This window comes from Megalops cyprinoides, chromosome 15, assembly GCF_013368585.1.
Source record: "Megalops cyprinoides isolate fMegCyp1 chromosome 15, fMegCyp1.pri, whole genome shotgun sequence".
Lineage (NCBI taxonomy): Eukaryota > Metazoa > Chordata > Actinopteri > Elopiformes > Megalopidae > Megalops > Megalops cyprinoides.
Window position 1 is genome coordinate 29,485,599 of NC_050597.1, and position 23,849 is coordinate 29,509,447.

The 23,849-nt window shown below is 48.2% G+C and overlaps 1 protein-coding gene across 2 annotated transcripts in view; it reads right to left on the reverse strand.

Annotated features, from left to right (window-relative positions):
* Window positions 1-19,887, reverse strand: part of slit1a (slit homolog 1a (Drosophila)) — a 115,025-nt gene extending 95,138 nt beyond the window's left edge. For both annotated transcript variants that reach the window (XM_036546316.1, XM_036546315.1), the window contains exons 1-4: window positions 19,221-19,887; window positions 6,671-6,742; window positions 4,471-4,542; window positions 3,231-3,302 (exon numbers count right to left, since the gene is read on the reverse strand). In XM_036546316.1, the coding sequence (XP_036402209.1) occupies window positions 3,231-3,302; window positions 4,471-4,542; window positions 6,671-6,742; window positions 19,221-19,423 (419 nt within the window). In that variant the 5' untranslated portion in view covers window positions 19,424-19,887. The remainder of the gene's footprint in view (window positions 1-3,230; window positions 3,303-4,470; window positions 4,543-6,670; window positions 6,743-19,220) is intronic.
* Between the last annotated feature and the right edge of the window lie 3,962 nt (window positions 19,888-23,849).

Below are 23,849 nucleotides of genomic sequence, written 5' to 3' on the forward strand. Positions count from 1 at the left end.
TAAACTCCTTGTCAAAACTGGAAGCTCAGCATGGCTCCAAGCACTCTCCATATTAGGACCTGAGACTAGCTGCTGGTGCTGTGAAAAAAACAGACTTGCCTTTTTAAAAATGACAACAGACAACGCCAAACTGCACCAGTTAATACCATCCACAACATTACACAGGGTGCAGAACGTACACAAGATCCGGAGGGATATGTCTGACCAAACAAATAAAGCTCTCCCTAAAAACAACTCATCTGTGCCCCTCCAGCATGCACGAACAAACAATAAAGTCACTCCTTTGTCTCCTGAAATAACTTCCAAAAATAAAAGGAGAGAGAATCCCTTATGCCATGCCTGCACGCTTTCCAAGAGGAAACGTGTCATTATAGAGATGCCCTCCCCACCTCCTCAGTTTGTGTTTGTGTATCGCACACACGCCGTCACCAAGGAGTAGCACGGAAACAACAGATCCAGCCCTCCCCACCCCACCCCCCTCCACCCCACCTTCACGAAATGCTTCCGCACCCTGCCCTGTGCCTCACAGCCCCCTCAAAGGCTTGGGTGACCTTATTCCGAGCGCGGAGGTGAGGATGTACCTGTCTGCGCTAATGAATGCCCCGCCGCAGGCTGCTCCCCGCGTCTCCGCGGCCGCCCGCTCGACCCGGGCAGGCCCGGGCGCAGTGCTCCGTGGAGATGATAAATCTCTCCTCCGTTCCCTCCTAACCAGATGCCATCCCCCTGGGGGCACCCATCGTGCCCCCGCCCCCTTATCCCAGCGCTTACACGGCGTGCATGCAGCTAGCAGCCTAATTACAGACACGACAGAGAAGATTACAGGAGCTGCGTTACAGAGCGGGGGGTTGGGGGTTGGGGGGGGGGGGGGGGGGGGCTGTCCTACAGGTCGTTAGTGATGTTGAGAGCTGGCCCGTCCTTGCTGTTGCTATTCAGATGCTCTGTGCCTTCTAAGCTCCCCAGTGTCGTAGTGGAGGGATCGGGTTCTGCAGCCCGTCACCCTGCCCCAAATTACCGCTAATGTTCTCCAATGTTAATTTCATGCTAATGATGTTCCGCTTTCTGTGCCTATGTAGAAAACTGCTGCCGATCGGGATAAACCCCAAAACCACCCTCCTACCCCCCCACACCCCCATAGCCTACGTCTCAAAAATAAAAAGACAACCCCCCCATCCCCCCTCCAACCCCATTGCCCCAACTCAACGGGTCCGTGTTAGTGATGTGCGACGCCCCACGACCCTCTGTGATGAAAACAGGGCCAATTATCTCTCTGCCGCAATGGCCACCCGGTGTCGGTTCAATAAGCTGCAGAGCCCCATGGTCGCTGGCTAATTCCGGACGAGCGGCTTCCATTAGGGAGGCCATGGAGAGCCTGGAGGTGAGCGCAGGAGCACAGCCAGCCTGGGGCACATCTCGTCCTGTGCCTCTCTCCTTGGGCCTTATGTCATTTATATAAATAGCACTGTGGCGGCTGCCGGGACCTTCCTCAACCCGCACAGTCTGACATCACACAGAACCCCCCCTGGCCTGGTTCCCGCGGCCCACTTCCCATTCCAGAACAGTGAAAAAAAATGGAACCCAATTAATCCTGCATGGAAGAGAAAACATCTGGGTTAATGTCTCACCTTAAGGGCAGTGGTCTGTACATTAAACTATCTTGTTAAGGCCATTAAAAAAAGAGACCTTAACAAGCCCCAAAGTGCGCTCTGGGCAAGTGCAAAGGCAACCCTTCCGGTGGGAACGCAGAACTTTTTAACTGCGTTAGGGGGAAAAAAAGACTAAAAAAAACCTGACGACTGAAAGAAAATGGAAGTGTGTTTTAGCCATGCTACCGACTCAGAAATAATAATGAAAAACCCCTTTCTGTTACAAAATGAAGTCAAAAACACAGGTGTTTCAGGTTTGTTCTTTTTTATAATAACAAGCAATCGTTCCCCCAACTGTTGATATGTATACCCACACATATAACCACAGCTTGAAAATAATATCACATTTCCCAGGGAAAAGACTGAGCATTTGAAAAGGAACCCCATGTGTTTAGCTGGATATCCCAAGCACAGACTGATCAGGCTTTCGACCAAACACTTTCCCTGGGTTTATTTTCTACAAAGCACCAATATTGTTCTTCTCAGCAGCACCGTCTGACTCAAGTATTATCCCTGAGCTGGCAGAATCTCTCGTACACTTGCACAGTTGCCATGGGGGTGACACAAACAGCAGACAGGGAGCAGGCGCGGTCGTGAATCTGTCGACCAGTGCCGGACTCTGGATGGCTGGAGGGAAATGGCTTTTCCGTGCTGGCGTTACCTCACCGCTCCCACGCGCCCCAGGTAACCTTGACTCAAACGATTGGCGCTGGGGATGAAGTCGATTCCAATTATCCCCCGCCAATGGATTTCTACTTGAGGAAGGCATAAAATGTTTCATATAATTGTAGGGTATTCCCTCAGCAACTTTTTTTTTTTTGGGGGGGGGGGGGGTGCATTGGGTGGGGGGTGGAAGTTCAAAAATCAGCCATCCCCAAACGCAGACAAAGCAGCGCAGCTGACGTGTGGGAGCCGGGGAAAAGCTCCTTTTTGAGACGCCAGGAAGCCCACTCCATTGCACTCGCTCATGGTGAACAGCTCAAAATCACAACACAGTAATGACAAATGCAACTCAAGGGCCTCAAACACATCCTGCTCAACACTCACAGGCCAATGTGCAAACCCACTCCACATATCTCTAAGCCACCTGCTATGTGTAGCAGACTTCACAGATGACTTCACCAAACCCGGTGCATACATAATCTGCACACTGCATATACCTGCCAGTATTTTAGATTTACATTCATTTCTCCCTCTTTTTCCTTGCAACACAGGCAACCCCATAGACCTTCAGCTAAACCTTGTGACAGCCTCTCTCGTGTCTGACAGAGTAACAGGAACAGAAGACTGAAAACTTTCTCCCCGAGGCTGATGTGTACGACGGGAGGCTTGCGCCAAAATGCTCAGAGGAACGCATTTCTGAATGAGCAAAGTCCTTTTTCGCCCAAGTTCTGTTACAGGAGCAGGCATAGTTTCACAGTCATGTCATGCTTCAGATCTGGCTGTTGAAGCCTCAGGCTCGGCCCTGCCTGCTCGCTGCCCAGGCGAAGCCACAATGGGCGTGCGAGAGAGAGAGAGAGTGGGGGAGAGAGAGAGAGAGAGATAGAGAGAGAGAGAGAGAGAGAGAGAGAGAGACGGGTTACTCACAGTCGCGAGAGGGCTGCGTTCTTCTGGAACAGGAGCTCCGGGAGCTGGTGCAGCTGGTTACGGTTCAGACGCCTGCAGAGAAGGAGAAAAACACACACACACACACACACACACACACACACACACAGTCAGTGTGTGATTGTATTCATTTGTGTTATTTGCAGAATTTCCTACAAGGCATGATAAGGTGTTGCGACAATGCTGGGGTAATGACAGATGCTCCAGCCCGGGCTACGTCTCCTGTCCTGCGGATGACTGTGCCTATGAGGGCCATTCGGGATCCAGAAAAACAAGACTGCATTTCAGCACAAAAAACACAGCCCGACCTACAGGCTACAGCAGCACCACACAGAATCCAAATCACTCAGTGTGGTATCAACCCGGGTGGCATACCCCGCGCACAGCACCTTCTGCTTTAAAGTCCATAAATCTCTGCGGGATTTATTGGATAAATACAGCCGATTTCATTTTATGAATTAATCAAGGTAATATTGATTCTGAGAGGCGTCCTGGGGGAGAAAAATGTGAGCGTAAGCTATTTGTGAGAGCCAGGCGACTGTGCAGTGAACCGAGGAAGCCGAAGCCGCAGAGGACAATGCTGTATCCTGGGAGTGAAGGAGAGCTGCTCGGAGTCAACTTTCCGAGCGAAACCAACAGCAGAACTGGGGCCAGGGATTAGATGCTTAGAAGACGTTCGCCAAATTGGGGACAGATTGTTACTAATTGCAGTTCCAAACCACAGCTTTATGGTGGGTCTCCCACACGTCATTGAAGCCACATGCGTGATTAAAAAGATATCGATTTAAGGGCCCTCAGACAGGCAGAGGACAGGCAGACGACAGTTTCTCCTTTATCTTTATCCGGCAAGCTGGGCTGACTTTGGCATCCAAAGGGAATGGGAGCAGGACTCAGCTGCAGGCCTGCCACTCTGTCCTCTCCTGAGGCAGTGTGCTAAACGCTAATCGCTAAGTGTTAAATGCTAAGCGCTAAACGCTAAACGCTAAGCGCAGCCAACAAACAAGGTTTACAATGTAAGATTCTAATAACCTCTGTGGCTATGGTATCCATATGTGGGAGCTTTTATAGGCCTGCTGATCGTGGCAAACAGTATGTGTGTGAGTGTGTTGTCTGCAGCGTACCGCAGACCGGAAAAACCACACCCCACCAGCCCCCCGTGCATTTTTGGTCAGGCTGGCTAATAAAACACGGTGGTTTCGAACCCGCAGCCCAGAGCACTCACAGCCTCTCCAGCTCCTTCATGTCGTCGAATGCGCCTCGCTCAATGGTGCCAATCTGGTTCTCCATCAGCTGCCTGTGGGGGAGAGAGGAGAGGGTGAGGGTGAGAGAGTGGATGGTGGTGTTGTGTGTGTGTGTGTGTTTTGGGTTGGGGGGTGACAGGCGTCTGGACGGCCCCTGGTTGAGTGTTTGGCGGCGCGGATGAGCGGTTAAAACCTCGGAGTCTCTGAGGTGGTCGCGTGGGAGGTGGGGAGGTGGGGGGAGAGTGGCCAGAGACCTGGCAGGGAGAGTGACGGGGGGATTAGAGTTAGGAAAGTGTTTCCGAGCAGGGATTAACAGGGAGGAACTGTGAGGCAGCGCGATTCAGCCAGGGGAGGCCATGCGGTCTGGTGGCGACGAGATCACAGACAAGCAGGTCAGGCTGTTTTTTTTTTTTGGGGGGGGGGGGGGGGCAGGCCACAGCCAGCACGGCCAGATTGTCAGAAAGAGAGGAGAATGAGGGCCGCTGAGGTGCTACAACCCGGTTTGGAGGGGGACCTGGAGGCTGGGCGAGCCGCAGGCTTCAAAAGGATACTCGCTCACCAAATGCAAACATATTTGTCACAGGACCTGCCAACACAAACCCGGGTGGGAGAAAGAAAAAAACCTAGATGGTTTATGGATCTTGTTTTCATAATGTGACTGTAAGACCGGTGTCCAAGCGTTTGAACAAACAAGAGGGCTCCTTCATTAAGGGATAAAAGAGGGACAGTGTTTGTGTAACACGCCCGGGCCCTTTCCAGGCCTCGGAGGCAGATTCGGCAGTTTTTATTTCCTCAGGACCAAATATGAATGTAAATCATGGCTTACAGAACAGAAACACGCAAACACGAGGGCCATACACTTCAGACTTCTGAATGGATTTTGATGGGAAAGAAAAGCATTTATGAAACCAGATAACTAGGCAAAACACGAGTCCAGAGAGAATCTGGGTCAGTGTATTTTTCCCAGCAATTGTACATTGTAACATTTTTTCAGGAGCTCAAATATAAACAGCTCTTCTGCCTGTACGTGAAAACACAAAGCTCAAAGGAAAGAAAAAACTCAACAAGTGGAATTATCGTGCTCCTTGCCAAAAAACGTTGTCATGTGCAATTTTCTTCTCTTAAACACACAAAAAAATTAGGAAGAACATTAAGTATCTGGACAGAATTGGATAAACCTGTGGAGAGGCTACTTATTTTCCAGGTTTTTCCACAAACACAGCCGCACAAAAAGATTACCCCTCTTGCAGAGGCCCGGACCCCTGGCACCGTGACCCCAACTTCTCAGCTGAACTGGCGAAAAGGGCCTCCGTTAGCTTAGCGCCGGCTGACAGACGAAGGTCAGAAATGCAAGGACCAAATACACTGCCTGTTCCCCAGTCGCATTTCACCTAAACATTACTCATGTCAACGACCATGTCGTAACCATAGCGGCCGGGTGAGATGCCAGGCTCTCCCAGCAGGGCCAGCCTTGAGCCTGCTGCAGTGGCCTTTGTGAAGGGCTGCTTCCTCATTGGTGGTGATGGGCCAAGAGTTGTCCCAGGATTACGTCTCACGATTGAGGCGTGATTGTGTTGGGGTGAGGCGGGTTAATATAAATCCCCCAAACCTTTTTATCAAGAGGCTGGACGATAGGATTGTAAAACCATTTCACGTTTAAACAAAGCACTCTACCGCTTCCAGACTGTCTGTGGACTGTCATTGCTCTATACTAAGAATCACAAGCACCACTTCTGTTTTGATACAGTGTCACTTCGACACAGTGCTCTCTGTTATTTTGAGGATGACGAAAACCTTTAGGAGTGAACTCGACTGCTGTCACCAATAATGATAAGTGCCATCTTGCACAATGATATACAGTTTCAAGAGCTCACCAGTGTGTGTAAGTGACTGAGTAAAAGACATGCTGTAATGGACTTCGAGTTCATTCACAGTGAAGCACCACTGTAATACATCTTGACTTTCCCCCTCTGCAGGCAGCGTGCTGATGGGAAACCATTAAGGGGACTTCAGAGCAATTTCTAACTGTACAGCATTCACTCCCTCTCTCTATCTCTCTCTCGCTCTCTGTCACACACACACACACACACACACACACACACACACACACACGCACCCATACACGTGCATTCACACGTCAGTTTCTACACAAACAAGCATGACAACTGAGAGATCACTTACAAGACTCGCAGGTACTTCAGTCCCAAGAAGTCATTCTTGTTGATGCGTGTAAGGTTGTTTCCATTCAGCTCCCTGCAAGAGAAACATTAAACATTAAAAGACCTCCCTCTGGGTCTGCGCACCATCTCTGTCATTCCCACTGCTCTCGGAATCCGCAGGGCGTCTCGGTCTGCTGGTGCCCGTCTCCAGATGCCTGCGCAGTTCTGCTGCACTATTCTATGAACCCTGAGGCCCTGAGGCTACATGCTAATAGAACTCTGTGCTGTATGCTAATAGCACTCTGTGGCTACATCCTAACAGAACTCTGTGCTATATGCTAATAGCACTCTGTGGCTACATCCTAACAGAACTCTGTGCTATATGCTAATAGCACTCTGTGGCTGAATCCTACCAGAACTCTGTGCTATATGCTAATAGAAATGACTGGGCCTTGATCTTGTGGTACTATCCATATAACATCAGAGCAAAAAGAGCCTGAAAATGCCACAATTGCACCTCCCTTTAGCTTTGCCCACGTGGAAATGAAATATAATGTAAAATATCAAGAAACTTGTTGTTCAGCCCACGAATATGCTGCAAACGCAATTAAAATATATCAATGCAAATCAGACTATGTTGCAAAATATCACAATGGAAATAATTTTTTAATATTTCAAAATTTAATTCAATAAAATAATGTTTTAATATCAATATACTAATATTAATATTTATGTCAAATTGCTATTAATATATTAACATATATTTTAATATTATCATTCTTAATCTACATATTCTTTGAAATATTTTCACCAATATATATACTTTTGTATGGGTGGGGGTCACGAACTGCAGCACTAATAATCCCCAGAAACTGATGACAGTGTTACCTAAAAACACAATTTTTATACGTTATCCATTTATACAGCTGGATATTTACTACAACAGCAGCAGCCCATCTGGGAATGGAACCAGCAACCTTTAGTTTGTGAGCCCTGCTCCTTACCACTAAGCCACACCACTGCATTCCAACTGAACTGAGTGCTGTCAGCCTGTGCACCAAAGGCCGTATAAAGGACAGCCATGTTTAATCCCTTCCCCAGGTTTAAACTTCCTGTGACTGTGCTGGGGGGAAGTGGGAGACACGCGTGAGAGCTATGCCTGTTTTGGAGCGGTGAAGGGGCCTGGGTGAGCAGGCTCAGCACCTCAGGTGGCACCAATGGGTGAGGATACGGCAGAGCCCTGCCCTCATAAACAGGACGGCAATTTCTCGCAACTTCCCCTCCATCACAAACCCACCCAGACACTGCGGGCGGTGGCCGGTGTGACTTAGAAAGAGGGTGGAAGCCGGAGCCGAGAGGCGGAAAACTAAGCGCTCCGTTAATAATTCGATGCCCCCCCTCCTCTGTCCTGCTCCCCCAGGTCTCCAAGGGGAGGGGTGTGAAAGCCTGCTTTGAGCGCATCTTTCCTCTCCAATCCAAACCAAGTCAAACAAAAGACAGGGTGTTTAATCTGAGAGGTGTGTGTGTGTGTGTGTGTGTGTGTGTGTGTGTATGGGGGGGGGGGGGGTCTGTGTTAACAAGGACAGAGTTGTGAATGAGTCTGGCAGGAGGATCGATTGGGGTGGAGCTCGTAGGGAGGACAGCTTGCAGCGGTGACAGACAAGGTCCTCTCACAGACAAATCGCTTTAGGGGACGGGAGAACAAAAAGACCCAGGCATGTGACCATGTATCCAATTAGCCAAAATCAGGTGCGCTTCCCTGCCCTCGACGGGGTGCTCGGCTCAAACACAGAAAAAAAAACCCTTCACCATTTATCTTTGCAGCCCGCGCAGACAGGGAGGAAAAACGGCACTCCGGGAAGACATTTTAAAAATCGACCACCTTGATGCCTTCCTATTGTCTGCTTTTGCCTGTGTTGATTCAGGTCTTTTAATAAAATCGCTTGAGGGGAATAGGAAAAACAAATGACCGACTGTGCGACTGCATGTGCCAGCGGAACCGGAGCGCCCCACCCCGCCCCGCCCCCCCATTTCCCAAAAAATACGAAAACAAACCCACCGAGCACTGAGATTCCTTCCCTTTCTCACTAGAACTGAACATTCTAGAATTCCCTCCCAGCCAGCTCTCTCCCTCTCCAAAAGAAAGCACCCCCACCCCCGCCCCCCCATACACCCCCCCCACCCACCCCTCTTGGGCGATTTCATGTACCGCCTCGCAGTTCTCTCCGCGCGGTCAGACCCGCAGTCTAATGACCACTCCTGGGACCGTGAATGCAGTGGTCATTACAGACAGCTGGCCTGTGTACACAGGTGCACCGACGGACAGAAATAAATAACAGAGGGGGATTCGTTAGCGGGGCCGGATTCGCATGTGCTGTTTATTACAGGTGGTTACTCTGGACCCTGCGCTGGGTTTCCGAGGACACATCTACTGGGTGGCCCACTGCGACCTTTCCCGGAGGGTTTGGCAGGGAGACGCAGCGCAAGCCCCCAAAGCACCGCGGGGAAACGGCAACATTGTGTAAACAGGGCTTTTGTGATTGTTCGCAACTTCCTGCTTCCAATTATACGTAGGTTTCACAATGACATTCACAGTGTATATATTGGTTGTGTATATATATATATATATATATATATATACACACACACACACAATGCATACACACATATGAAGTCATATTAGTGGGAGCAAAGCCAGGGTGACTGCTGAATTCAGATGAACTTCCGCTATTCTCAAACCTTGATTAGTACTGTGATATTTCAAATTCATTTAAAGGGGTCTGGTGAATTGTAGTAGGGAACTGAATGAATGATTAATAATGAAAGCGAGGCTACAATGGTTTGCGATTAAAACGCAGAGAGAAGGACCTTTATAAATACAGTGCAGACTAGGGGTGTTTACGTCATGTGACCAGCACAAAGTCTGCGGTGCACACTGTTCTCCCTTCTTTGCTGGGTTTGGTGTTTTGGGGCATGGCAGGGTGTAGGAGGGGGGTAGGTTCCATCTGTGCAGAGGTTCCGCTCACTCACATGCCCCTACCCACATGCTCTGGGTCAGGTGCATAGGGAGCGGCTGGCCTCCACATCAATATACAAGCACCATACCACCTGCAGGAATGAAATCTTCATTCTATACCTTTCCCCCTTCACAGTGGTGCAGGACAAGTGAAGGGGGCATTTGGGATTGAGCCTGAGGATCCAAACACAGAGGGCTCCAGCATACACGTGGGCCTTTTTCAAAAACCTGAGATTCTCTACATTTGAGCCAAGAGTCATATGGGCCATAACAAGTGATGTGTCAACCCCTTGTTCACTGCGCTGGGCTGAGTGACTGAACATGGGGGGGGTCCTCTATGATGGTGCTGCCAGTTTCAGTGTCATGGACACAGGAGGGGATGGCAGGACAGGGTCAGCAGCCTCTGGCCATTTCCTGGTAACAGACCACAAAGTGACGGTGGCAGCCCTGAGAACCTGGACGTGCAGCGGCCCTGGCGTTTACAGCGGCCATCTGTTGGAAACCTCCGGCAAAAAGAGCCCCGTTATGAATTCTGCAATATTGGGCCCGTATGAAACGCAACCTCCGGCCGGAAAAAGAAAAGCAAACACAAAATAGCAAACGTGCACACACACACATACATACAGAACACATGCATTCACACAGAACACACATACCACCTCGATGCTTTTTCCCAGAAGGCCTGTTGTATTTTGGGAGACCTCCAAACAAAATAATCTGGCTGTTTCGGAGACATTTGCTAGGAGCAGCTGTAGGCTGGCAGGGGACAGGGAGGCAGGATGGTCCAGGCCAATGTGACTGCATGTGGGGGACCAGCTGACCCTGTGGGTCACACACTGGGAACGCCGCTACTCTCCAGTCGACAAAAGGAACACAGGAGCGCTGGACGGCGTTCGGCCCCTTACAGAACTGGCCAGACCCACTTCGCCTCTTTATATGCGGACGAGGCTCACAGCTCTCTCTTGGTCTGGTGGCCTAGTCCTGCCAAGGACAGCGTGTATGACATCCCTCCCCATGAGCTTTGCCAGATTACAAAGGAAATCAAGCCAAAGGAAATGCTGGCCCAAACGCCAGCCCGTAGGGAACAGGTCAGACGAAAAAAATCCCCTCTGTTGAGTGATGGAGCAGGACACTGCCCCTCAGTCATGAATCCACCTTAAAGCTGCTGGGACTAAACCACGCAGCTTCACCTCTGGTCCAAACCCTTCCTTGGGGTTTGCTTTCCTGGTGGCAAGAAAGGGTTGCTTTCCAGCATTTGCAATGTCAGCGCCCCGCATGCGGAGGGGAGGGTGTTCAAACGGTAAAGGTGACAGCAACCAGGCGTTACCAATTGATGGACAGGCAAGCGACAAGCTTGGGGGGGGGGGGGCTAGTATCGCCTGGGGAGCTCAGAGAGGCGGGGGCGGAGCCGCGGAGAGGCACTGACCTACATAGGGAGGCGCGGTGCGTCTGAGCGCACGTCTGCACCAGCTATATGCGTCCCCACCCCCAGGGAGGGCCGCCACGGCAACGGCAGCCTCCAAGCAGAAAGGGAAGCAGGGAAAAGGCCTTTTCCGACGACAGCCTTGTTAACTTTCTGCTTAACAGCTTTTGTTTCCAATCCTGAGATGGCTGGAGAACACTGCTGTCCCCATTCTTTGTCTGTCTGGTGTATGTAAATGTAAATGAATGTATGCATATGTAAATGATTTTGGAAACTGTTTTTGCCCAGGTGTTCGTACCAGCGCTGTTGACAAACAACATGTGGCACAGGGTAAATAACCCTTAGAAAGGGTGGGGGGGGGGGGATGAGGAGCTGCAGCAGTGGTCAGGTCCCTCCTGCCATGGAGAGGGAACCTCTGAACTGGTTCAACACCCGCCTCCGTGAGACTGTGAGGCCAAGTCCTTACTGGTTCTGACCCAGTCAGCCCTAAACCAGCTCTGTGTGCTGAGAGACCAGCTTCTGATAAAAATTTACCAACAGCCCATCTGTTTGACTAACATGCTAACTCTCTGGCACATCAGAGACCATGACTGGAATGGAATCTCCAGTCATGGGTGTTTAGGGTGGGACAGGGGAGGGGTGCGGGGGGGGGGGGGGGCATGTCCCCCCTCAATGTTCACCTAAAACCTACGCTCCTACATTCAGTTCATAAGACTTAGAGATGAGAGAAAGAGGGAGAGGGAGAGGGAGGGAAAGAGGGAGGGAGACAGGAAACAAGGGGAATGAGGGAGAGATGGAGAGACAAAGAGAAAGGCAAGGACAGAGCAAAATGAAAATAAGGCTCTGGAATTAAACCCTCACTAATCAGTATATATAGAGAGAACACAGAGAAAAATATTTGAACGCATCTATTATATAGAGAAAGCTGTATATTCATGTATTAATTTGGGTGCACACTTATCTTTTGACATATGTGTTTGTGCATGTATATATATAGATATACTGTATGGACACACACACATATTTATGTACATTAATCACTTGTGTATGCCTCGAATAGTATCTAGGAATGAACATGTATATTTATATGTCCATACAAGCATGACATCAACAGCATCCTTGACCGGTGAAAGTGTTGTAAGGCAATCAGTCTTGTCGGCATTGACCTGCAAATGGCTTTCTCAAATTACCCTTGGTGCTGAGGGAAGGCAAACTCAATTTCACCCGCGGGGGACAGGCAGTGAAAGGGGTCTGAGCCCACGCTCAGGCCGTGCCGGCTGTCACCGTGCGCCTCTGCTCTCACCCCCGCCCCCTTCTCAACTCCCCCCCCCCCAGACACCCATGCACTGCGGACCAAGGTCACACGCGGGTCCAGTCATGCGCGAAATGTGCTCCACGCTCTAGAAGGGTCTGTCCCGCTCACGGAGACAGCCTGGGGTGAGAAGGGCTACATGGTGAAGGGGTTCTCTCCCTGGGGTGGGGGTGAGGCAGAGGCTTGGATATTACCAAAAAAAAATTTGATAATTTTTTGGGTTAGTGGGAGACAAACCCCCCCACACCCCTATGCCTCGGGATTTGGAAGCTGGATTCTCTGGGGCTTGGGGTAGCACTTCAGGCCCTGTAAGATGGTAACAGGACACTTAGATACAGGAAGATACTGGTGAGTGCTGGAGGGTTGGGGGTTTGTCTGTGTGCATTGGTGGGGAGAGAGGCAGCATGAAGAGTTTTATTTCAGTGTACTTCTGATTGATTTCATGTTCGGAATCATCTTACAACAGGCTTCTAAATAACAATTACACGTATGCAGGCGTTCCCTGTACGGACACAGGATTTCCAATGCTAAAATACAGCAAGGCAGTGGAGGAGCCTGTACGGACACAGGATTTCCAATGCTAAAATACAGCAAGGCAGCGGAGGAGCCCGTGTTAAAGGCACGCGCAGCCCAGAGAAAAGAGGAGGCCCTCCATCAGCCTCAGCAGGCGTTTAATGTATGCTATATGGCAATTTGAAAGCTGGCCCATGTGCGTTCAATTGAAAAGAGCGGCTCATTTCATCCGTAATCAATCGAACATCTGTGCTTGTTACTGGATCTGCCCGGCCATAAACCCATCAAAGTCACTCATCTACAGCAGGCTGAGTTCAGCGACGTGGAATAACTGCAGGCTGTGCCTGTACACAGAGCACAGACACATGCTTCCACTGAGGGATTGATAGAATGCACTCCCACTTGGGGATTGATACCATGTACTTCCTTTCAGCGAATGATACTATGTGCTTCCTTTAAGGGATCGATACGATGTATTTCTTGTTAGGGACTGATACTATTCACTTTCTTTAAGGGATTGATACCCTGTACTTCCTTTAAGGGCTGATACCATGTACTTCCACCAAAGGACTAATACCATGTGGTTCCCTTAAGAGACTGAAACCATGTATTTCCTTTAAGTGGTAGGGTTTGGGTGGAAGAACATGTGGAAGTGTGAGCCGAGGCAGGAGGAGGTGATGTTTCTGCCAGGCAAACGTGTGCCCATACATTCTCTGACAAGCTTTCGTTTCCTCGATAAACACAAACACTACCCCCCTCAGATGGGGTGAACGCAGTTCTATGTGTCAGTCTGACAGGTTCTGCATTCAGAGGTTTAATCGTTTTCCTCCCCCACAGTGCCCGTTTCAACCTGCTCGCGAGATCCCACTTTGAAACCGATACATACTCAAATTCCGAAACACCACTCTCAGGCTTAGCGGCATGCTCTGTACATCTGATGGCTGAGTGTTCAAATGCACCGGCTTAAAGTTTGCAGAGTTAGATGAGAGATTCCTCCTGAAATGGTACAAATTGCAACCGGACTCTCCCGAGAGATCTTGCAGGAAAGAAGAAAATCCGTTTCTCTCTGCCTCTATTATGAATGAGAGATCAAACGGCCCTGTAAAGTGCTTCTTTTCACAGGGAGCCCTGGCTAGTGGATCAAAACCCCTACACGGTCCGTACTGCCTTAGAAGGTGTCCCGTGCATGCTCTCTGTGGCCCGTCTGTCAGCTCAGAAGCGCGTGATGGAGTCGTTTGGGAATGTACCCACAGAGCAGGGCGATCGGGCTGTAATGTTCGCCACCCCTCTATGTGGCAATGAAGACCATACCCCACTAGAAGAGTCTGGGCTAATTCAACAGGAGACTACCGCACCTGTCCGCGGGCTTGTGGACACCTGTCCTACCCCCCACCCACATCACCACACCCCCGTCTCTAACACCTCCTAGCAGGTTCGATAGGGTCTTACTGAACTGCACTGGACCCTGACATCCTCATTTCGGGGGCAGTGGCAGCACACGCAGCATTTCCCACGACAAAGATCATGCCCCACCTTTTCCCTGAACACGAGGCCATAAATCCGCCTAACGGCTGTGTAATTTCCCATCTCTTACATGATAGAGACCCTCTGGGGCAGTGTCATTCCAAGAATTACAACTCATTAAAAAATAGAAACAGACATTACCACAAGATATTATTACCATTATTTAGAATGCTAAATATCGAAGAATCACAGAGATATATATCTGAATGTGAAGTCCGATGGGACACGGAGAGCCGTTTTGTTGATCCTTTTTCCTGGCGAGAGGGAGAACCCCTTCCGCTTTCTGTCCGGGGTGCACTAATCCTTTCGTGGCTCATTAGCACCTCCGCTCCCTGCCAGCAGGGCCGAGCGCTCCTGTCAACTTTCCACCCCTCTGTCAGGCTTTACCGCTGCCAGGCCCCGCCCCACCCGGGAGGGGGGTGTCCTGTCTTGCCTGTGTTAAATTATGGAACAGGTAAACAGAGAGCTGTCAGTTACCGCGACAGAGAGGCAGTGCCAATGTGCCCGGAGGCTCATCTCAGGCGCAGTCCCCAGTCGTCAAAGCACAATGAGCCTCTGTCTCTGCATTCCTGGCATATTTATTTACATGATTATTTATTTACCCCTCTGAAGACGTGCGCATCTGGCTCCCGGCCCCATCTGGGCCGTGCTGGACCCGATCCAGACGCCGGCCCCCTATCTCCGCGGCGGGATTCGCCTTATGCAAGGTTTGCAGAGAGGATCCTCTCCGCTCCCATCATCTCCTTCCCCCACACAAGTGTCGGACATACACAGACGCTGCACGGAGTCAGCGCAGGTGCTGCACAGACGTTCCGCCCCCTGCTGTACACCTGGCCCAAAACTGCACAAGATCAGAGCGCTGGCCCTGTTCTCGCGATGATTCTCTTCAGGTCATCTGAGGAGTGTCTGTTCGACGGTCCAGTGGGGGGTTAACTGCAGTGTTATCAGACAGGGTTAAACCCAGGCTTTTTTACATCCTGCTCCCACTACCACATGAGGCCATCAGGTCAGAGCCAGAGCTAAGCTCTGATCAAACAACACACGCGTGTGACTGACAGACCAATCGGTAAACACATTAACACTAAGAAAACAGCCATTCAAAGCAACACAATGCAGCACTTTTCCTGTTACTTCCTCTCACAGCGAAAGACAGACACAACCCATGCAAGGTTGCATGGTATGTGAAGACACACTTCATTCTTGTTCATCTGTGGTTAGTGGTGTCCTGTTTATGCAACTTTTTACGCCAACACATAACACATAACAATCTGCACTACTGCAGGCTATTGTGTATCCTACTACTGCCCTTTCTGATATGAAAGGTTAACATATCATGTGTTAAGGAAACTGTACTGCCTCTAATAATGCACATCACTTGGATGCAGTCTGCCACATTTCTATGATACATAACACAGAACTAAAACTACAGGTAGAGAGAGTCCTTTCTGAGGAACACTGTGACCTAAGGACAATCCCCACTGCAAGAGGCAAGATGTTCCATAGAGCAGGTAAGGGTGTCTCCACCCTGGGGTCTCTCTCGGTCACGTTCTCGCTCGTCTGTCAGTGAGCCAAACAGCTCTACCAATCACGACCCTCATAGCATCCCCACAGACATGTGCCAAAAGCGCCTGTCCCCTTCCAGAATGAGGTCCCCGCTGGGGGTGACCCTCCCTCGTTGTCAGCCTGACTGTGCCACGCAAATTGGATTAGCGTCCAGCCCATGTATAAATAGATGAGGAATAAACATGTTTAAATAAGGTAACGGAAGGAGTGGAGAGAGTTTGTCAATGGAGGAGATTGTGGCTGCAGGCCTGGCATAGCTGCGGTCTGGTAACAATACCAGCCTACGTGGGTGTGTGTGTGTGTGTGTGTGTGTTTGTGTGTGTGTGGGGGGGGGTGTGGCAGTGATTTAAAGTGGATGGGGCATGCTGCGCTGTAAGCGAACCAACAGGGTAGAACAGCGCGAGCTTGGGGGGAAATCTGTGAAACATGCCCGATCTCATACAAAGGCTCACTGAAACAACTCCTCGCGCTCAGGCCAGCATACGTCTGAAAAAATTAGGCTACAGTGATTTTCTTGGAGCATTGCAAGCGGCGCGTGGCCTCATGGAGGTTTCCACTTCTGCGAAAGAGGACAGTGTGTGTGTGTGTGTGTATGTGTGTGTCTGTGCATGTGTGTGTGGTGGGAGTTGTGCTTTTTTTGGGCAGGGGGTGATTGCTTTTTGCACTGGGTGCTGAGCACACAGTCATTATTAAAAATGGGTCCAAGAGGGAGGAGGAAAGGTCAAGCCTGATCAAAATGCTTCGTGACAAGCGCAAATGGGATTCTGCTGTCTCGCCCCGCCAGGCTGCTCGACCCTGCCGGCACGGGACAGGCAGGCCTGGGGACTGCCCCCAAATCCACTCCCCAACGGGCCATCTGGAATGACCCCCAGCTGCCTGGGCCGTGCCGGCCCAACCGTCCCGAAGACCAAGCACCCTTGCTCTGCAATGGAACTGCACGCTTTGTGCCAGGGAGAATTTCACCACACGCTGAGGGCTCACAACAGTCCCATTCTGTGATCACGACCCACAATACCATGCAGGGTTTTTTTTTCAGAGACAGATGCATGTAGCATTTAGGACACACAGAGGACACGTTTTCGTTGGTGATTTTTAAAGAACGTTTACGAGATTTTCAATCTCTTTATGTCTGGGACCTAAGTGGTGGCTTCTTTCAGCAAACTGAGCCACACAACTGTACGTTATGCACAAAGGCTAACTGGTTGGAAATGCCAATTATAGCATGTACATTTATGACACAAACATGCCTGTAAATGTGTTATATATTTACTAATGAGAGAAAAGGATGTTCTTGTTGGCTCTCACAAGTGCTGGTCAAGTGAGAAAGCAAATCAAATAAAGGCCAGAAAAAGTCAATTAAACCACCAAAATTCAACATTTTGACTGGGAGTCTGTGCGGTATTAAATAATTAAATACGATTAAATAGTAATCATCTGAACAAACCAACCGCAAAAGGTGATCTTTTTATTGTGAATGAGTTGGTGAGTAAATGGCCGTGACTCCACAAACTGAACTCTGTTAGTTTGCACTGGTGAGAGAAAGTCTGTTACCAGCTATTCCCATAACAACGCTTCAATAAACCCATCAGACATTTTCATTTAAGGGAACGGCAATGCTTCGGGGGCTCGCATGTGGGGTATCTGACTTGTGCAATCACCTTGATGAATTACCCATCGTAATGGCCCCGTGGTGTGGGAATATTTCCCATGCTGAGTAATCTATCCATGGAGACCAACACACTCCTGCCTCTGACCCGCACTCATGTAAATATTAAACTTATGACAAAAATAATCGTAATCATAATTTTAAAATTATAACCGCGCTTCGTATTTGCGTGCATGTAGAAGGTGTTTAACGTGTTTTTCTTCATAATAATCAAATCAATAATTGACAACAAACAATGTGATCACCCGATCAAAGAAAACTACTTTTCATATCTTTTGTCAGCATACACGCGTATAACGCACTCCTCCCCGAAAAAAAGGTGTTCTTAGAAATTAAATACGAAACGCATTTAATATTCCGCTCTTCCTTCGCAGGAGGTAGCTCTGACACGCGTTTCTTCATTCATTCATCTGCACGTGTACAATTCGTCGCAACGCTCGAAACCATGAATATAACAATCAAACTCCCTCCGTTGCTCCAAGCCGATTTCGACCCCCAAAAATTAATAAATAAAAGGACGCACGTTTAAAAAGAATACCTAAGTGAACAGAAACGCGGCTCTGCTCAGCACAAGCGTTCCTCCGCGCTCGTCCTACTCCTACCAGCCGCCCGCGAGCCCTTTTCACAAGCTACACTTAGGAAGCAGATTTGCTTAATTTTCTACATGATTTAACAATTTAGAGAGAGAGGGCCTTTCTGTGCATGCGGAGGAATCAAAGCCACACCGTGCATGAAGCAAGAGCCATCGCCCTCGCACAAGGCTGCATATTTCAGCAGGGCGCAGACACATCACTGAGATTCAACATCAATCATTTCATCAATTATTTCTCATTCTCCTTTCCCTGGGATCACATCCAAAAAGGAACCTAAATTATTCATTCAATCAGAATTGATCATTTATGCAATAACTCCCCCCCCCCCAAAAATGTACAAAACTCACAAATATCCACTGTGGTTTGAAATGATACATTCTAAACATGAATATAATAAACAGATAGAATATCTCACTTTTAAATTGCCTGAATTTTAAATTTGCATCTTGCCCAAACTTATGAGCACACAATTAGAATTTAGCTGATTCACACAATTCAAAAATGCACTGCACTTTTACTGCCAGCATGGTCCAGAAAATGATTATTCTGCATGTGCACAGCTAACATACCATGCACAATTAACACGCTGTAATCTAGTTTTAACACTACAGTTAACTATGACAAAGTGATTATGCTGCCATTTCAGCAGCAAACCTATTTGTGGGTAGTACAACTCAAAATGGTAAGAATTCCCCAAACATCACCATGAGCATCTCAGAATTCCCACATTTTAGAGTAGAGAATTTCTTACATATGTAGAGTATGCAAAATTATGAAAACCATATATTGTGTCTGCCAGTTTTTGAATGACCTTCTCTTGCTTACACCTGCCTGCAACAACCACTCACTTTGGGGAGGCTGTGCTATTGTTCCCAGTCTTGCTTGGTTTAGCCATGGACATCCCCATACAGAGACGGACAGACAGACAGGGGGACAGAGTGGGCAGGCCAGTGACTACTCACAGTCTCTCCGTGTTCCGGGGTATATTCCTGGGCATGGTTTTGAGCCCCAGTCCGTGGCAGTCCACGGTGGTGCCACTGCAAGTGCAGAGGGCCGGGCAGGCGCTGGCGTAGCTCCCCAGCAGGGCGCCCCACACCAGCACCCAGACCCCAAACCAGGCCAGCCCCGTGCCAACCCCTCCGCTGACGCATCTTGTCCCGGGCATGCTCCTCTCTGCTTCACCTGCTCCTGGTACTCTGCGTCCTCAACAGCCCCAAAGATCCTGGTGCTATGCACAGGTCTGCTCCAACCAATGTGCAATCAATTTTAAAAAAAAAAAAAGGAAAAAGAAAATCTAAACTGCTTTAAAATAAAGTACACGCTGGTGTAAATGTCTTCAGGAAAGCAATTAAGAGATGGTCTAATACTGGCAAGAGTTCTCGGGGTTGTTTGTTTGTTTTTTAAAAGCTTCCCTTTCTTTCCCTTTGCACTTCCTAAGCAAGCTCTGTCGCGCTGTCTCTCGCTCGCACACACGCGCACTCTTTGTGGAGTGTCTCCCCTCTCTGCCGTATTCTCTGACTACGTCTCGCTCCCTTTCTCTCAAGCCCTCGGCAGCTTCACTACAGAAAGAGAATTGGGAAAGCAAAGAAAAGCCGTGTCTCTTGCTCTCTCTCTCTGTCTCTCTCTCTCTCTCTCTTACACACACGCACACACACACACACAGCAGTCATCCATCACAAGGATCTACAAATAGCAGCTTCGCGACTCCTCCTACTCAACCACCCCCCCCAACCCCCCTCCACACTACCGCCCCCCTTTCCAGAACCCTGCCTGAACTCATTCTGCCATACGGTGTCCATTTGAGAACAATATCAGCCAAATATCTCTCATCCGAACCGTAACGTTGCTCACCTGACCGCCACCTAGTCACAGAAAGTTTATTTTAAACTAGAAACGAATAACCCGTGGTTACATATGTGCTTTTGTACCAGGGGTCATTTCTCAACAGGGGCAGCGTCCTCAGATGAGTAACGCTGCACAAGATGCAGGAGTAATTTACGTAAGTTTTTATAAGGAGAATTAAATTTTAGCTACAGCTAGGTAGCCACCAAACCACTTTATCCACGAGGTCTGATGGGAATGATTATTGTGTCAAAATACTTAAGCATTAAGTTACATGGGTAATGTTAGAGTTTCTTTAAATTTAAATCATTTCCCTTTGAATGCGAGACGACCGTAATCCATTCCACAGCTGCATCTGCCGCACAGCAGCAAGGTTACATAATTTGCCTATAGGGGTCGCTGTTCTAAATTCTACTCTGGCGTCCGAGCAAATAATAACGTTAGCTGGCTAGCTAGTTAGATTAGTAGGCTATCTGTTTAAGCGGTGACCGGAAAATAAATTCATTAACATGAACTAATTATATCATGTGTGGATTTATTTCATGAAATAGCTATCAGTACATCGATACTTGGCTACACATTCTGGCCAGACAGGTTAGGTCACTTACAGTAGTAGCTTGAATTTTACCTGTGTTCACATTCCCTGTAATTGTTTAAGGAAACTTGTTGTTGCGTTGTTGACAGAAGTGGAGAAAGTACATTTTTAAAGATATGTTATTATGTTATTATAAATGATTCTATTATGCTACCTATAAAGTAACCTAGCGAGTTATATTTTGCAAGGTAAGAAAAAAGCTACATAGGGTAAATTAGTTGATTGCAGGCGAACGATTTTCAACACTATTTTTCCATACGGCCTCGCGCTGTACTAGCATTTTGGAGGTTCATTGGTCAAGTCATTTAATTTGTTCGACGTAATTTATATAGGCCCATTAAAATTATTCTAATAAACCATGTTTGCATGTTGGATTTGAGTGAAGATATGATATACTCATACAACTCACCGTGTCATTGGTATACTGTGAAAAAAGCAGGTTTTTCTCCGTGCCACGAACTTCACCGTGGGTTAAAAACACTCAGATTCTTTCTTTTCCTAATGTACGCGTGGAAAAAAATGACACAGGTGTTGTGCCCACACACATCGCAAGATATCATACTTTCTTTAAGTACAGATATTTAACAAGGGCAAGGCGCGTACTGGCGCTGGAAGTGAAGTCAAATTTGCGCCAGTTGTTCAACCACAGCCTCACCTGGAGAATCTTGCGTGGTAGTATCTTACGCAAACATCTGAAAGCATCACTGTTGATATGGAGAAAGACGACAAAAAACATAGTCAGCTGTCATATAGTGCCTAGCTTTTTCGCTGAACGCATCACGGATATGGTCACGAAAACATAAAATAAAGTGGGAATCAATAATCAAACTGCAGTATTACAGCCACGGAGGCATCGGTGAACCAGGCTATATTATTCTACGAATGCTCTATGAACACATTAATGAAAGTGGGAAAAAATAGGCCCCTAACAATGTCATTTCAGTAGGGTTATGACAGATCATCAGTAAGTTGTGTTTTTACTTGGAATCTTGTTACGTTTAAGGTATTTTTATTCGCCAATTAGGCATATTTAGATGACTTTAGCGGTCTTGCAGTGTTTCAAGAGGGTAGAGTATTAGTTTAATAACGTTTAAAGACCATAGTGACAGATAATATTGCCTATGGTCACAGACCGTCAATTCAGTTTTAATAATTGCACAATTCTGCTTACATTTCCCCCTTCTTTCTATCAAATCTTGTAGGCGATAAATTGTCTTGAAGTGAGCGTGCCAGAGTTGGAAAACGTTTCTGCTATGTAAATCCATGAAAACCACTAATGGTTTGAATTTGATCTTTTGATCCTCGACGGTCAGTTGGTGCCAATAATCATTATCATTTTTTGCCGACTAACTGAAATTCTTACTAAATTATGCGGACGCTTGGATCAGCGATGTTTGGCTGAAGATGTCCAAAAATGGACACCGCGAGCCATGACTCATACGGTCACCGCAGACGAGAAGACTGCCACCAGCACCACGCCGCGCGGCTCCGACTTAAATGAGCGTGTGAAAGCACGGCCACAGTATGCTTCCCTTAGGTACGGTGACTCTCTCCCACTACCGTTGACTGAGCTTGGGGGGAAATAATCAGCTGTAAAAGCCGGGGGTGAAAATGCGCCCAAGCAGAGGAAAGAGAGGAACGGACACGGAGAGAGAATAGCTACAGTACAGCGCAGCGCAGCGGTTTGGAGATTGCTGGCCGCGGTGAGAAAGTTGTGTGTAATCAGAGAGGGAGAGCTGTCTGGCAGGGCCGTGCGGAATATGTAACATGAGGTGGGGCAGCGAGAGTAAGAGACGATGAGACAGCGGGAGACAGTCCTGTTTACTCACTTTAGAAATACAGGCAGTGGCAGCCAAGCGTCGGAAGGAAACACAAACCGGTACATAAATCGCCGGAGCCAAGAGCCCTGCCGAAGCACCAGCATCAGAAATCCCACTTTCGTATCAAATCTCTTTTTTGCTGGTTTTGTCGCTTAGAAAAATAACACAAGACCAGTGTTCTCTCCCCTTCTTATAGACGTTACAGTTTATATCAGTAAACCCGCTTGGAATCGTGAGATTACGGTCAAAAATACAGAGATAGATGTATACCTACAATCTTAAAATGTCGTTATATTGACACCAGTTGAACATCATTTGGGACTCCATGTGTACAAACATGCAGTTAGCCGCAGCAACGATCTATTTATAAATTGTATCTATTTGTAAAGTGTACCTTTATCTTCATAAGGTCTGTTAAACATTATATGCACTGATATAACAGTATGTATGATTCGTGTGTAAAAGACCTTAAAATGCACTGGCTTCTTTATAGACATTGCTAGTTTCATTAGGGGCTGGCGAATTACCGGATGGCCAGGCGTCCACAACTGCAGGATATGAGCAGCTTCATCACACCGGTGTTTAGGGGCCTTCCATCGACCAGGACTCCTCCTCCTCTCTCTGCGACATCAGCGTCCCCTGCTGACTTGTCAGGCGCCCATGAATTGCTAAGTTTTATTCAGTGAGAGCCGCACGGATCTCCAAAGTTCTGCTGGCTCTCTCGCTGTGTATCGTGGGATGCGTATTGCGTAAAATCGCCAGTCAAGGGCCAGAATGTTGGAGAATTACATGTGCCTGGCTTCATCACTATTTGTAACCGACCAGGAGGCATCGCAGTGTGGCGAGCTTCATGCCCAATTGGCAGTTCCAAATTTGGGCGGAGGTAGAAACGTGGTCTATTACTTTGATAGCTCAAAAAGCACCTCAGTTTCTTCTAGCAGATTTAGACCTGCTCACAATTCATTATGCATGTTATTGTTTTATAAGGACATAATGAAACCAAATCCATCATGCTCCACGGTGCTTAGTTTGCAATGTGTCATCTATGAAAAGAATAGCAAACTTTTTTTAACACAGAGGTGGAGTTAAATTGGTGCTCTAATTGCCTTTGACACCTTGCAACGTGAGATTGTTTCTTCAAGGGGGAAAAAGGGAGGTGTGAATTTAACATGGTAATAACCTTTACATGGGTCTGGTCTGAGGAAGGACCCGCTTTAAAATGTCCACGTTGCAAAATAAACACGTCGTTTTTACGCCTTACTTTAACATTGCCGGACCCCCCCCCCCCCCATTTGCAATCGTGTCAGAATTCGACAGATTTCCCCCCTAGAGTC